At 42.3% G+C, this 17,047-nt stretch overlaps 1 protein-coding gene across 1 annotated transcript in view; it reads left to right on the top strand.

The window, feature by feature from the left end:
* Positions 1-811: 811 nt before the first annotated feature.
* The window catches only part of LOC120562829 (A disintegrin and metalloproteinase with thrombospondin motifs 16), a 56,494-nt gene continuing 40,258 nt past the window's right edge, over positions 812-17,047 (top strand). Inside the window, exons 1-4 of the mRNA XM_039806730.1 lie at positions 812-1,307; positions 1,463-1,541; positions 4,492-4,850; positions 16,320-16,731. Coding sequence (XP_039662664.1) covers positions 1,218-1,307; positions 1,463-1,541; positions 4,492-4,850; positions 16,320-16,731 — 940 coding nt within the window. The 5' untranslated portion in view covers positions 812-1,217. The remainder of the gene's footprint in view (positions 1,308-1,462; positions 1,542-4,491; positions 4,851-16,319; positions 16,732-17,047) is intronic.

The raw sequence follows: 17,047 nt of genomic DNA, 5'->3' as shown, positions 1-17,047 counted from the left end.
CTCCTGCAGCACAGCAGAACACTCATCTGGTTTTCTTTTGGGGAGGATGAAATGCTCCAGAATATGAAACAAGCGCTCCCGATCCTTTGGCTCCCACACTCTCAAGCACTTCTATGAATGATTGTGGGGAAAGTTTAGAAATGTTGGCACGCTGCCTATCAGTGCAGCTGCGGAATACGGGAGAGATGGAAGAATAAGGAGCAGATTAAACAGGGTCAAAGGTTAAATTTCAGACCGTAATCCATCACAAATTACTGATTATACCTGCTTCAGGCTGTAATCTCCAGATCACGCTTGGGTTACAAAAACCCAGACTACTGAATTCAAATACATATTTTCATTCATGTGTATGCATATATAGGCTACTTTATAGCCTACTTTTGAAACGCATCATCAATTTAAAACTACCTGATGTGAAACAAACATGACAAACACTTGTTGTTGCAGACTCTCCTTACAAAGAGGGAATGTCATTAGGCCTACTTCATTGCCCTGCAAGCAAACAGAACATTCTGTATGTGTTCTTTTTATCACACACTGACCCTGTTCCTCTCAGAAACATCCTCCTGCAACCTGAGAGCTGGACACAAACCCCATCTCTCGGCACAGGTGTCAATTGTGATTGGCTACAGGCTGTACTTAACACCACCCACACCCCATTCCTCAAAACACACACACAGTACTCGGCAACCTTGCGTTCAGTGCTCCCTCAGCATGCTCCCATGGGTGGGGGGGGGGGAAACAGATTCATTCTCGGTGCGGCTTTCATGGGAGTCTGCTAATGCTATTGCCAAGACGAGACGCAGCCTATTTAAGACAATCACATGATTTCACTGGGAGTCAAAATGGTCCGCGGGGGTCACTGGGTAGAGAGAGAGAGAGAGAGCGCGCGGCAGAGTGAGCGTGTGTGTTAAAGAGAGAGGGAGAGAGAGACTTTGGATACTGGTCGGACTGTCTGAGTGAATAAAAAGAAAATGACTCGCCTGGAGAGAGGACTGCGATTTGCCGCATTGGAATACTGCGCTTGGAAATGAATAATGAAAATTAAATGAAAAGTGGAGAAGCCTGCATCTGAAACTCGTTGATGCCTCATTCACCACAAGTTCTGCAGAGCTGCAGCGGCGGCTGTTGGACCGGTTTATTGACGCTCTCTGGACTGCCGGCAAGTGGCCGTGTGATTTAGGCTTTAGCTTTTGCGTAAAGGTTGACCACCAGCGATGGCTTTCCTACGGATTTGTGCAGAGTGTAGAAACTGGACGCGGCAGTTGCAGGTTTTCCATCTCGTTTGCCTTTTTACTCTGAGCAAAGTAAGTCAGTTGTATTATCTCCGCTGCGCCTGTACGTACATGCATGCAGAGCTCATAAAGTTGTCAACGCTTCAAATGACAGAGTGCCGAGTTATTTTCCATGATATTTTGCAGCATACACCGACCAAGTCTTATGTACATTTCCTTCCTTACAGAGCGTGCTTTTGACAAATGGTGCTGACAGTGTTGAAGCATCGGCCCTGCTCAGCTCTCTCAATTTACCTCAACATACAGGTAGGTGGAAGTGTGGAACAAAAACCACATTTCATCAGTGTTTCTGCGACTGTGATGCCATTTTTGTTAGTGAGTGTGTAAGAGTGCATTGTGATCAGTTCATGTTTTGCTTTTCGGTACAACAATGAACATTAAAAGTAAAGTCATCCACTGCCTCTCTCAAACGGCCAGCAGCATTAAACAGCGTTCACCTGCGCTGTGTGTTGCCTCTCTTCACCGCTGGGGGGCGACCTGCACCCTGACACAGAGCCACCAGTGTCTGCTGCAGCGCTGCAGCTCAAATTGGTGTTCACAGCAAAATGAGAAATATTTCACTTTTGTAAATAGCTAATTTCTTTTAAATGAACTGATTATTAAGTTACTCTAAAGGAACTATTCATTTGTGGAACACTTGAGCAATAATCAGTTAATAGGAAAGTACCAATAGGCAATGTGACAATCAGAATAGCACATTGAAAATGCCTCCCTTATTAGTACACTGATTTTTATAAAACACTGTGGAGTCTCCAAAACCTTCAGTGAAGGCCCGCTATAGCTGCTTAGTCAATTCAGTAATTAGTGCAAGCAGTGAGTGCATCATCTGTTCTGTGTTTTGTGGGTCTAACCTCATGTGCTGCGCTGAGTCAGCAACTGCTTTGGCTGTGTGATCTCCTTCAGATCCTTTGTTGTTGTTGTTTTTTAGTTTTTTTTTGTTTTTTTTAGTTACCATGAAAAGCAGACACATAAACAAACATCAAAAACTCCTTTCACCGGGCACATGCGGAGATGATCTGAAACAGAAGTGAGGGGAAGCCCTTACTTATGTTTCAGATCATCTCACAGCCAGCACTTTAGCAAGTATAGCACAGTGTTACATTCATTCAGCTATGTTAGAGCGGGTGGGGAAAGAGTTCACATGTTCAATCTTTTGTTAAGTTGAAGCCAAGGCACCCATTGGTTAGACCCCCTATCAGTACTAATGGCACTCAGGAGCCACTAAACCAACAAACTAACCACCGCAGGATCTTGTCTCAGTCCATCAGACAAGATGTGTGTCTGTGTGTGTGTGTGTGTGTGTGTGTGTGTGTGTGTGTGTGTGTGTGTGTGTGTGTGTGTGTGTGTGTGTGTGTGTGTGTGTGTGTGTGTGTGTGTGTGTGCACTCTGTTCTCCGTAGAGTCTGTGTTTGTATACTGTCAGACATGGGTCACTGCAGCTGGTTTTTGAGTTAGGCCGGAACAAACACGTTGACTAGCTGTAAATGTGTGAGTGTGTGTTGGGGGTCGGTGGACAAAACGCCAAAGATAGAGAAGACCATTTTCTGGTTTTGCCTAAGTGCTTTGGTGTCTGCACAGAAAATGCTTGAGACTTGAAGTATGTGTTTGCTCTTTGCAGTTATGTTACTCTTTGGGTTGATCTTGGTTGTAACACTTCAAGGGGTTGGAGGTTTGCTTCCCACTGTGACCACCCAAGCTTGTATGCAGTCATAGTAATGCAAGGTGCTTTAAATAAATGCATCCACTAATAAGCATATGTCATGTTGTGGGTAGGGGCTTTAAGTCCGCTCAAGATGCACCAAATAGCCAAGTTCAAACCTCAGGCATTGACACTGCCAGTGATGACACACTGTCTGCCACCCTGCATGTTTCTCCCACTGCCAAAACATGTCTGACTGTCTGTCTCTCTGTCTCTGTGCTATATTTAATTATTATTCAGGCTTGCTAAAGCAGGCCATACTGTACAGTAACTAAGACTGGCTCTTGCTGTTATTTCTGTGCACTTTAGGCTGACAAGAGTGGACACATTTGCAGTGGCCATTACAACACTGTGACAAAATCAACAATGACACTATTTGTTTGCTTTGTGGTTACTCATAGACCCAAAGTGTTTCAAGAGCATAATGTGTCAAGGTGTGTGTAATGGCTTACAGCACCAGATACTCTATTACCATTAAGATCCTACCACAGTAGCAAAAGTTACTGTAAAACACCCTGTAAACGTTTTCCCAGCATCAGTTAAGCATACAATAATTCACACTTCAATACTTTTTGTTGCATTTTATAATTTTTTGTGTGTGCATGCAACAGGCATGATCTCCCAAACCCTGCAATGTATCCAAAGCTATAAAGACAATGAAATGCTTCATTGCTTATACAGGATTCCCTGCTTTAGTAGGACAGCCCATTCTTCGTTCTGCCTCAGAGGATGGACAGGAGCAGCATCAACTGTCATGATTTCCTCTGGAAAACTCATTTTGGTTCAGCTGAATGAGTCAGCTACTCCTTTCATTTGACCTTTGGAGGAAAGCCTGTTAGTTTGTTGTCTGTTAGTGGCCACAGCACCATTAGATATTTAACTGGTCTAAAAGGCCAGGCCTGTGACCTGCCACCATCTCCCTTTATGACCTGCAGTTTTTCAGCCTGAGCTGTAGTAAAAACTCTAGTAAAACACTAGGTCAAACATGATTCACTCTCCGCTATTAGGGCTGTGTTGGAATTGTCTAAAACCCTTCCTTTTCTTGTAACAACTTCATGACCCTGCCGGCAAAAGTATACAAGGCAGGTCAAGGAAACTTTACAAAAGGAAAATGTTGTCCTTTTTATTCAGTCCATAATGCAAGCAAGGTAGCAGCTGACACAGCATTCACTATATCACAGCAAATGATGTTGATAGATCAAATTATTAAGGAGTGACCACAAGGACAATGTGCTTAATGTTTGCCAAGTTGCATTCACAAAATATAGTTCATGACATCATAGCTTTCTCTCAGCAGTCTCTCCCGCTGTTTTGATCCCATGACATCTCTATTAATTTAATTGTCAAAAGAGTAGATTTTGCCTTTAAACTGGCTGCTTTCTTATATATATATATATATATATATATATATATATATATATGTTCTCATTGCATTTAAATTTACTTGGTGAAAACACCCAATAATCTTATTTTCTTTCTTCCTTTATCTCTCATCCAGAATATGAGATTGTATCTCCCTACGAGGTCAACCACCAAGGCGTTTACATCTCTCACGAAGTTGCCCACCACCAGCGCAGAAGGCGACGCAGATCCCTGGCCCCAGATGCAGGCTTATCAAACAGCGACAGCAGCAGCGAAACGGTTCACTTCCGGCTGAGTGGCTTGGGGCAGGACTTCCACATGGAGCTGAGGGAGGCCTCTGAAAGCCTGATTGCACCTGGCTTCGCCATCCAGGTCTTGGGAAAGAACGGCACCAAGAGCCTGAGGGCCTACGAGCAGGACAACCTTTGCTTTTACCAGGGGTCGCTAAGGTCAAGGGTCAACTCCTCGGTGGCACTGTCCACATGCACAGGGGTGGTAAGTCTGAACATGCACAGAGTCGGGTTGCGGGAGGGTTTGGATGAGAACGGGGGGAAGTAGATGAGTCTGATCTGTGTTGGTGTGTCAAAAGGACTCCAGAGTCAGTCCATTTGAAAGTTTTTTTTTTATTTTTATTTTTTTTGGCAGCATTTGGATTGATCTACCAAGTGAGTACTATAATTGCACTAACTGACCTAGAAGAAATACTGATCCCTCGAGCCAAATTTAAGAAATGTAGCTCTTCCTGGGACAACTGTTAATATAAACATGCATTAGTGTTCCTGTCATACTGAATTAGCGTGGAGACCATAGGCAGAAGGAAATTACTGAAAGCAATACATAACATGTTTTGTAATTTTGGGTTAAAGTTAATATTAGACACCAGATGCCAATCAGACACTGAGATACTGGAAAGAGTGAGAGGGGAACAAAGTATGAAAGAAATCTGATTTCAGCCATCCAGTAGGTCTCGAAAAACAAAACAAAAAAGGCACTTTCCTTTTCTTTGACAAAGTCATCAAGCAGTCCTTTCAGTATGCTACTTGAGTCAGTGCATTGTTGGTCTAGTCTGGTCAAAAAATTTTGTTCTACTTGACTTAAATTGACTTAAAACCCACTGGCTAAGTTGCATGCAAGTCATGCACAGGAGTTTCTTCCTCCAGTCTGCCGCGCATCATTAGTCCAAGCCGATTCCGTGTATATTGCACTTTTGCCCAAATCAGCTAATGAATAACTAATGAATGGAAAAGTAAACCCTGTGAACACCACATCATGTTGGTTAATTAGCCAGGACAAAACCCCTAAACACATCCAGTACATGCCAAACATGCCAAAACAATGTTTGGTGGTAGTTAATCTTCTTATTTAGCACACAGTATACTGTTTAGTCAGATTTAATGGCCAACACATGACGTACAGTTCACAGACGTACATTTTATTTAATATGTTTTAACTCTAAGTGGCATCTTTTGCATGGATTTAATAAGGTTCTCAAACACACCTGGCAGCAATTGTCTTATAAGAAAGGGTGGTAGCAAGCTTACTTGTTATTTATGTTCATATTAACATGATATACAGCATACTAAAAGCTACACGACTAATAAACTGATATCCAAATCCAAAATTGTGCAGATTTATTGGTGTTGAGATGATCGGTTCATAACAGAAGTTATTGGTCATTTTATATTGGATTGAAGTGTGAACCAAAGACAAACTCTGTATTTGTTTTGGTGGTGTTTAATATTATTATTTTTCAGTTTCTACTATTTCTAATGTTATACATCCAACTTGTCTCAGATAAAAGTCTAAAAATATAATATGTTGACTGATATTGCTGAATGTAATACAAATGCTAGTACACTTGTTTGTTTTCTGTGGAGAAGACTGGCTGAATTTCAATTCTTGCCTTGGTGGTCCTCATCTTCTGTATGAATATATAAAGGAAACATTACTATCAGAATGACATTAAGTAAGCCTACGTGAAGCAGTTCTACCCCAGTAAGACTCAAGTGTTATAGCCCTCTTAGCAGTCTGAACTAGAGAATAAAGGACTTAAGGAATACACACTAATCCTTTCAGTCTTGAACTCACATACACATGTATTCATTTATAACTAAACAATCACTGGGGACAGAGTGCGGGAACTGGGCAACAGGAACATAAACTCCTGTAATGTTACTTATTTGCAGTTACGTAAATGTGAGTGCAATCTTGCAGTTTATGGATTGAAAAACTTGTCTTGAGCTAATTCCATCTGGAGGACCTTGTTACTGCAGAAAATAAGATGCAGTGTTGTCATTCAAAGTTGCAGTCTTCACAGTTTTAGAGTAAACCAAACAAATGTTTTTACTGTAAAACTAGTATGACCACATTTCGCTTCAGCATTGCTTTTCGGTGTTTTAAATATATTAAATTCCTGGCCCGTCTTTGCTTATTTTCTGCATATATTTTCATTGTAGCGGTCCACTGCTATGTCTGAGAATCGCCCACTAAGAGAATGGCATGTCTCCAGGGATGCTTCTTCTTCCGTGTGTGTGTGTGTGTGTGTGTGTGTGTGTGTGTGTCTGCATTTCAGACCAGATCCCAATAAAAGATTCAGCCAAAAGGTCCGGGGTTGCACAGACTGTAAATGTGGTTCTCACGAATGAGGCTGGCTAGGATGGACTGGGTCAGTGCTTCAATGAGAATTCAACTTTTTCTTATGTGAATTAGGAAACTGCAAAGCTACATAGCAGATAAAGCTATTTAGTCTCCTGGAGAATGCCAAAGACAGAACAATTTTTCAAAAGCCCCAAATTGACTCTCATCATGAGCTTAACAGCATAATTTTACCAATATACATTTTTACAACAGGACCTGGATACTAAATATAATATGAGTTCTTACATCCATTCCTATATTCAAATAAAATCATGATTCATATAGATTAGAATAGCATATTGGTAATATATACATTTCTATCTTTGATGTAGTGTAAAACTTGAACTCAACGTCTGCAGTACCAACCTGGCTATGCATTTAAAAAGATTGCCCTTGATTATCTGACTGTTGTGCATGTGTGTGGCATGCACTCATATACATATACTATGTTTTATGTGCTCCAGATGTCCCAGATTGTAAGCCTACAATCGGAGAAAACTTGGTAACAGAGTTCACTAGGTCACGTGAGAGCTTATGGGAGACTTTGCACTTTGGTCAAGTTCCTATTTGGCAGGAGGGAGGTAAATATTGACACTAGGAACTCAGATCAATAGTTGTATCAGTGAGAGGACCTGGCCTCCAACTGCAGCATGAGATCATTCCATCACCCGTATTTGCTCCAACATTATTTCAGAGATTTTACTTGATAAAGCAATTGTATTTGAAGATTTGAACTTCACCTGGAAATCGCATATCGCCGAATCTAAACAGACAACTCCTTTCAGTACAAATCCCAGTATACATGTATTACTTTAGTGTCAAAATCCATCAACAACATCTTGGTCCTGTTCTTTTTGTTAATATATATATATAACAGACACTAAGCTAATGATATGTCCGATGTTACGTGTGTTAGCTTAACTTACAGACACATGTGTGATTGTGTTGTATTAAGTCTCTTCAAACAAAGACTGAAATTGATCCTTTCACTATTTATTGATGATCAGTGATTCTTTTTTTATTTTTTTTATTAGTCAGAATAGCTAGTAGGCTACTCTGTGAGATATTGTAAACATACATTCTCTGCATTGGCAATGTTGGAAATCATCTTGTTAATACTAAAAAATGCTTTTCAATTGTATATATTTTGTTATTGTCAGCTGAGATAAGCTCCAGCCCCCCATGACAGTGCTTAGAGATAATGGTAATAATATATATAGATAATGTTTTTTTGTGTGTGTTTGACTCATACACTCCGTCTGTATGTTAGTGTTTTCCCGAGCTTGCCAAAAAAGGCAGAGATAGATAAAGAAAGAAAGATGGGCGGAAGGATAAGAGAGAAATGAACTGTAGAGATGAAGGTTATAAGGGTCAGTGTTCCCTCCCTGGCAATTTGAAGTTCTGAAAACCACCTTGTAAGGAGTGTTACATTGTAAAGCTTATGTATAAGTGGCCTTTTCAACTCCCCTTCTCTGGCAGCCCATATGGTGGTTATCCCCGCTTTGATGACAGTAGGGAGTTCAACCATTAAAATCTCATACTTACAAGCAAGGGATTGGTGGAATAAAAGAAGCAATCCCACTTACTCTGTTCACCTGCCAAATGGTTTAAAACTCTGCACAGTGACACACATGTGGAAGGGGAGATCATAAAGCATGTCCTTTTCTATGTTGACTTTATGCTGCAGCGTAATCCTCTTTAGTCTGGCTTTTATGGGGGTGAGGGCGTTGAGGGGTGAGGAGAGTGCCATTGCAGGCATTGTTTCACTCTGACACCATGAATCATTATTTTCCTCATATGTGATATCTTGTGTGATTTTCAGTCATAGCAGCATGGCTCTAGGAATGGCCATGTTGGTCTGTCGGTCCACCACTTTGGTCCAGACTGAAATATCTCAACATCTATTGGATGGCTTGGCACAATACTTTGTACAGACATAGCCCCCAGGAGATATAGTCTGCTGACTTTAATGATCCCTTCACTTCTCATGTAGTACAATAATCAGGTCAAATTTTTAATTTGTCCAATATTTTGGTACTACTAAATACTTGCAGACTTCCCCATCAGCCTCATCTGTTGTTTTTAGTGATATTTAGCAAATGTTAGCATGCTAAAATGCTAGACTAAGATGTGAGCATGGTAAACATTACACATTACACCTTAACTAACGCATGTTAGGATCATCATTGTGAGCATGTTAGCATGCTGACGTTAACATTTAGCTCAAAACCCCACTGTGCTTAAGTACAGCCTCACAGAGCTGCTAACGTGGCTGTAGATTCTTAGTCTTGTAAATTGGACTAGTCTGTCGTGTTATATACGTTACCTGCTTGCTTTAATACCTCAAACTTTATTTCGGTCTATTTTGCCTCTAAATGTATTCCATTATCCCTGAACTTTACGTGGGCTACATCAGTATCTGTTTGTCTAATCTAATTTTACTCAGACTTCGCAATGGACACTTTTCTTTTGTACCAAAGGGAAATGCTAAACGTCCTCCCACTACAAATCACTTGGAGGTCATGTGTTTTCCTCTTGTAAAAGGATGGGTGTGTTTCTTGCCTCAGGCCTGGTAGTAGTCGTAGTAATATAATGTTGTGCACTCATCCCACCTCTGGGATTTCCAAGAATATATAAGGGATTGTTTATTGATGTGATAATGCTTTGAAAATCAGGCAGTGTGGTCTTGGCAGGTTGCTTTAATCAATTTTCAAAACATACAGGAATATCAATCAAAGGATTGTTACTAGTTTTACCATTTGCTAACATCACTCATGTTGTTATATGAAGTAGATTACTGTACTGAGCAATGTGCATATGTCTCAGAGACTGGGGTGAAGGCAGTTTGGAACATTTTTGGTTTTCAAATTGATAGAAATCCAGTTGGTGTGATGTTTTCTGGACAGTTAGCCAAAAGATGACTAAGGTACAGCTTGAAGTGAAATAGCTAATTCATTAGTAAATGGTGTCTAGTGCAATGTTGCAGTATAAATCCCAATTTTTCAATAAGCCTTGTCAACATTGAGCCAAAGTTTGAATCCCTGCCTTCAACTTCTAAAAATGCAGCCATCTTGGAACCAGTTTGTATGCACCAGACACAGTAAAGAATGGTTGCTGCACTTTGGTCTGTCAAAAGAAATGTGCTTTTGAAAAATAGATTTGCGATGCCAACTTATCCACTTGTGTTTTTCTCTGTTACTGTAATAAAACTATCTAAGCTCACAGCCATACTGTACTTCTCATATGCTTGGACTGAAATAGAAAGCTAGCTTTGACCAACAACTTCATTAATAATGAACTCTAAGTAAGTTTCTCAGTAGATTTTTGGATTCATTTGGTCACCACAAAGGAGAGCAACTTACAGAGAGGTAGACAGAATAAAGGAGAGAACCACATACTACACACAATCAGGTGCACCTTGTAATGCACTGAATGCTTTCCCCCTCAGTTCCGTTTTCCTACCCCCCCTTTCCTGTCGCTGCTTGTCTGGATGCGTCTGACTCCAAAGAGTCCAGCTGTTTGCGCCCTCCCAAGTAGTGTTTCAGCATTTTATGACTGCTATTTGCACCTCGTAGCAGCACAGTGTGTAATCTGATGACTTTGGCTATTTAGGAAAGGCAGTAGTTGACCTAATCTCTTAACATAGTGACTTGCATACACACATACTCTGAGGAAGTTGCAGATGCATTTTGTTTTGTGTGACACCAAGCTTAAAGGGTAATTTCTGTTTTTTTTCAACCTGGACCCTATTGTCCTATGCATTGGTGTCTAAGTGACTGATGTTAACCAAAATCTTTGAAACTGGTCCAGTATTGACCAAGAACTGGCAGCTGCGAACCAAGCTGCAATGTAATCATATAGGGCACATGCGCTTCACACAAAGTGCTGTTTTCCCCACTGACAGGCTCAAATTGGTATTACAAGTGTCTTACAACATTATGGAAAGGATCCCTACAGGAATAGACATTTTTCTGCAAGAGTAAAATCCTTTTTTTTAAATCCATTTATATTATTTAGAAGAACACAGAACGTACCAACACAAGTTATTAATACAACATAAAAAACTGGATTGAATATCTTAAGCACAGGACAAAAAGCATAAAGACGTAATTCATTAAACAATAAGGAGCATTGAGGGGAAACATTCCAGCCAGTCGACTGCAGACGTAGATGAGAGAAAACAGGAGGATGTGTGGAGACTCGTGCATCTTGTTATGATGGCCCCATAAAACACAAGCCATACCAGTAGCTTATCCCTGAGCATGAAAACCTTCATTTGACAACAAATTTACTAAGGAGCCATGATTTGAGAGGATAAGGGTTTATAGAAACAGATTTCAAGTTGTTCAGAAATAGACAGTGGTCATACTGCAGGGAGAGTGGAAAAAATGTTCTACAAGGATTTCATTTCATACAGTAGCCTACATCCTTATATACAGTATGTATCCATCCATCTTCGTCCGCTTATCCGGTGTCGGGTCGCGGGGGGAGCAGCTCCAGCAGGGGACCCCAAACTTCCCTTTCCCGAGCAACATTAACCAGCTCCGACTGGGGGATCCCGAGGCGTTCCCGGGCCAGGTTGGAGATATAATCCCTCCACCTAGTCCTGGGTCTTCCCCGAGGCCTCCTCCCAGCTGGACGTGCCTGGAACACCTCCCTAGGGAGGCGCCCAGGGGGCATCCTTACCAGATGCCCGAACCACCTCAACTGGCTCCTTTCGACGCGAAGAGCCGGCGGCTCTCCGAGCTCCTCACGGATGACTGAGCTTCTCACCCTGTCTCTAAGGGAGACGCCAGCCACCCTCCTGAGGAAACCCATTTTGGCCGCTTGTACCCTGGATCTCGTTCTTTCGGTCATGATCCAGCCTTCATGACCATAGGTGAGGGTAGGAACGAAAACTGACCGGTAGATCGAGAGCTTTGCCTTCTGGCTTAGCTCTCTTTTCGTCACAACGGTGCGATAAATTGAATGTAATACCGCACCCGCTGCGCCGATTCTCCGACCAATCTCCCGCTCCATTGTCCCCTCACTCGCGAACAAAACCCCAAGGTACTTGAACTCCTTCACTTGGGGTAAGGACTCATTCCCTACCTGGAGTAGTCACTCCATCGGTTTCCTGCTGAGAACCATGGCCTCCGATTTAGAGGTGCTGATCCTCATCCCAACCGCTTCACACTCGGCTGCGAACCGATCCAGTGAGTGCTGAAGGTCGCAGGCCGATGATACCATCAGGACCACATCTACATATACAGTATGTAGAGAAATATTAATCAATCAACCAATCAATCAATTTTATTTGTCACATGAAATAGCACGGGTACAATTCCAACCCCTTCTCATTCCCAGTTTGTGAAATACTGACGCTTGGTCACTGGCTCTCAGCGTCAGATAGCGACGCAAAAATCACCCTTTAGCGTCTGTATGGGACGCACCGGGCACAGCAGTAGCTCGACCGCAGCGGTGTAAGATTACATAGTATTAAGAGCGACAATGGTACAGAGTAGTACGAAGGACCAAAAATCTGTGTTAGGTTGGGGTGGTGGATGGGTCAGACAGCAGGAGACCGGGTTTGTGTCCCATTCTTGTCCCGCGTGTCACCGAAACGTACATTTTGTAAGCCCACCTGATGTACTTTTTTTTTAAATGACGCCAAATCGCTCCCGACCCACAGTGTCAAAAAGTGACGCGAAGAGTCCCGGTCAAGCGCGTTGTAAAATGACGCCAAAAGTGAAGCCCCACTGCGTCTATTTGAGACGTTAAAGAAGACTTTTTGCGTCAGTAACAAACGCCAAAGGCACCTGACCAAGCGTCACTTTTTGTGAATGTGTTGACAATTGATTCATCATAAAGCACAATGTGGGGGGGGGGGCAGTCTTAGTCAGTGTCCTCATTTAGGATCCTAGTGGCCTGAGAGTAGGAACTCCTCCTGAGACTCTCAGTGCTGGCCTGGTTTATCCAGTTCTTTCTTTCCGACCTCAACAGGGAGAAAAGGCATTATCCTTTGCAGAGCCTTGTGGTCCTGTTCGGTGCTGTTTCCGTACCAGGCAGTGATGTTCCCCGCTAGGATGCTCTTGATGATGCAGGAGTAAAATTTCTCAGTATTTGAGGGGATACCCGGAATTTCCTCAGGCGTCTGAAGTGAAACAGACTCTGCCTTGCCTTTTTTTCAACACTGAGTTAGTATGCAGCACCCAGATCAGACCCTCGGTGATGTGGACACCAATCTACAAACCTCTCCACTGAGGACCCGTTGATATTAAGGGGGACATAGTTCCTTTCCTTTCTCTTCCCAAAGTCATCATCATGTCTGCAGCCTTGCTGACATTCATGTGTAGGTGTGTAGGTTGTTGTCCTGACACCAGCTGGTCAGGTCCTGTACTTTTTAAGGTAGGCCTTTTCATTGCTGTCTGTGATCAGGCCCAGCACAGCTGTTGGAGTTAAAAGTGGCTACACAGACCCACAACGCTGGGGTTCTCCGGTGTTAAGGATGGGGGTGGAAGATGTGTGTCCGCCTCACTTGGGGTCTGCCTGTCAGGAAGTCAGGGTTCCACATGCACAGTGAGGTGTTTATTGACATTTTATTCCCCTTCTCCAAAAGCTTTAACTCTCTACTGTTAGGATCAAAATACCAAACCTTTTTCTTAACTATCACATGGCACCTATTATTCCCGGAGAGCTGCATTAGCTCCACACTAATGCGACAATTCTCAACATCGCCCCCCCACACCAAAGCACCCACCCAAACTAAGTACTTAGCATGTGAAATTTCCAAGGTTGACAGCAGCGCAGTTCATGTCAGAGGCCTTACCGTGACTTGGAACCAAATTATGACAGTCGCCTGTGATTACACAGTGCTGGGGCGGGTGCCATGCAGATGACAGAATCATGCACAGGTTGTCACATACGATTGTAACCGACGATCATGGCTCTGGTTCCCGGCAAGGACTATTTCTTGACCGTTGGCACGCCAGACTCTCTGTCCTCTCATTCGCTCAATAATTGATCTCACACCCTCTTCTTTCTTATTCCCCAAAGAAAACTGGAGTGTATGTCAGTTATATCAAATGTTTCATAGAATTGGTTGCAACATTATCATGAGGAAAAACCACAGCTGTGCTTTTGTTTGTTTTTACATAGAATAGGACCAACAGTGCTGGTGACTTGCTGATGTAGTAAAAACATGCCCACTGTCTGAGACTTGAGCACTTCATTATGAAGCTACCATTGTTTTTGTTTTTTTAAGGGACCTTAATAATTGTAATCATCTCAATAAGTACTGGGTCAGACAGTGTGTTTCCGGCTGTAAATATGTCTCCAAATATATTTCTGCGTCGCTGTTTCTCTGTCAAATACCAGTTTCTGTATGCTTGGAAATGATCATTATCTGATGCAGAAACACCTGTAAACAACTGCTCTCCAATGGCTTGTGGTAAGGGAATAAAAGTTAACAGTGGGGCTTGAGCAAGCGTTCCCCTACATGGTATCCTACATTTGACAATAATCTGCTATGAAATCCTTGCACTTCAGAGTCATACAGATGCATGCCTACTATTTAAATGGCTTTGTTCTCTTTTTGCTGATAGATAATGCAAAGTTTGACCATTACTATGTGTATAACAGTTGAGAGACTAAGCCAATTTGGCTCTTGTAATAGAGCCAATAATATAATATTTATAAGATAAATGCATAACTTTCTTTTGCCACACTATGTGATGAAAGCTATAAACTGTACAGCCATTGCGGTCACAGCTTACACATCTGCGTTGGCTTGTATTCAGAGTTCATCATTTTCAACTTCAGTGCTTAATACAGTCACAGCATTTTCCAAGGACTCTGTTCCACTGGTTTCCTGATTTGTGGTTGAAAGGCTGGCGGAGGCAAAGGCGGAGGGTTGTAAGTGATGATGAAATGGGGAAAATCAGTTGTGGAGATCATTACAGCAACATCAAACACATCACCAATAGAGTTCTGCTTCTGCAAGATAGACTAAGAGACACTCCCACTTGAATGCACACACAGGTACGCACAAATTTGTACACATTCACACAGGCAGACATTCAGTTGTGTGTAATCACTGTTCTCCCACCTTCCACGCTAACCCTTTTTTGTCCCACATACACACATCCCCCCTTGTATTGTGTTGAGACTGTCACACACGCACATATGCATTCACGCTTACCCTGAGCCAGCCACAGCCTCACGACTGCCACTGTGTCAGCCTGTTTCTGTCAGCCAAGGACCTCACACTCCACTCGTAGTGAAAAAAAACGTCAGTCAATTAAACGTATATTAGGGAAACTACTTTTTCTGCCAAGAACAGTTACAGTCCAAACACTCCATGCCAGTTGACTGTCAACACAGATGTGGTGCGTGTTTGGAGAGACTGAGAGAGACAAAGAGAGAGGCGGCGAGCAAGAGAAAGTAATCTCCAAATGTCTGAATCGGCTGCGTTGATAGAAGTTTATTGAAAATGGAATATGAAAACTGGAAATGTCTCTGTCTCTTTTCCAAAGAGAGACAGACAGACTGACAGACTGAGAGAGAGAGAGAGAGAATAATGTCAACTGTAGAAAACCTGTACTGAACTTTTAGAGCTTTATAATGGGCTTTCCCAAAACGTATATCCTAAAATGGGAAGCATACTTAAAGTGGGGCCCTCAGCAGTTTAAAAGATATATCCATAACATCTAAGTAGGATTTGGTTATTACCTATTATATTCAGATAGTACTTTGGGGGCTAATTTTTATTTGTTAGATTTCTAATACATGTGAACAAGAGAGATGCCACCTCCCTTCATCCTCACACCAGCACTTTTGTTTAAAACTCTTCTCTATCTGACCGATTCTTGTTTAGATTTTGCTGAGATAATGTCTGACCCGGTACAGCAAAACAGATGTTGAACATGAGTAACACGGCCAGAAATTGAGCCTTGCAGAGGTTTAGGGGGGGTCAGGTTCGCAGTGACCCAAGAGTTGAATCCTAACTAATTGCTGACAGAGACAGATTAGAAAGCCAAATGAATAGCTGGTGAGGGGTATTGCTTTGTCCATTAGTAATATGCAGCAGCAGCCCTATGGGCTATTTTTGGAGTGTAGGAGAATGGGTCAGCTTGTTGAGGTGTTTGACACCAACAATATATAATCTATAAGTCACTTTTGAAAATGTTATGACACAAGTGTAGCTACTTGAATAAAGGCTGAACAAGTAGGTATACAAAATAAAGTCAAACATTGCACATTTTTTGCAAAATAGAGCATATTTTTGCCCAGGCTAAATAGCTAGAACCAGCACTGTAAAGCTAATAGGACTTTCTGTTTTGCCTCTAGTCAGGTTTGATCAGAACACAGGATGTGGATTACTTCCTGAGACCCGTGTCCCGCAGCCTTGCTCAGAGAGAGAACTTCACAGCACCCTCCAGTCACCAGCCACACATCCTCTACAAGAGTGAGAGAGACTCCCGGACGGGGCAGAAAAGTCACAACCCTCGGGCACTTCAGAAGAGATCACCAGATTCAAGTCATCACAAATCGCCCGGACACTTTGTCACCAAGAGATCCATCAACTCAGAGACGGACCCCGCTTACAACACAGTGATTGAAGATCAGAAAAGTGACATCAGTCACGGTGACCAGATGGAGCACCATGACAGTGGCCATTCCCGCAACAGTCATCACCATGACAATGACTACAGACATGGGGAGAAGCAGAGGCAGCACTTCTGCGGGAGACGGAAGAAATGTATGTAAGGGCAATTTCTCATTCTAATCCACATGTCGCATGCAGTGTTATTATAAACTGTATACCACCCCTTCATGTTGAGATGAATTAAACATCCTTGCAACTGCTTCCCATGCATATATTAAGTAAATAGGGAGACAGAGTGTAAGTAAAACCCATTTCTTTAGTTTTCTACACTAAGGACATGGAGAGAAGTAAAACATAGAAAAGCACTGCATGAACCTTTTCTGCACTGATGATACAAGATGTGTTTTTAAATGCCTCAACAACAACTCAATAAGGTTTTATAATGAGGTTAATCTTACAGCTACCTAAG

This window comes from Perca fluviatilis, chromosome 7 (genome assembly GCF_010015445.1).
Source record: "Perca fluviatilis chromosome 7, GENO_Pfluv_1.0, whole genome shotgun sequence".
NCBI classification, from domain to species: domain Eukaryota; kingdom Metazoa; phylum Chordata; class Actinopteri; order Perciformes; family Percidae; genus Perca; species Perca fluviatilis.
This window is presented reverse-complemented; position numbering and strand designations above follow the sequence as displayed.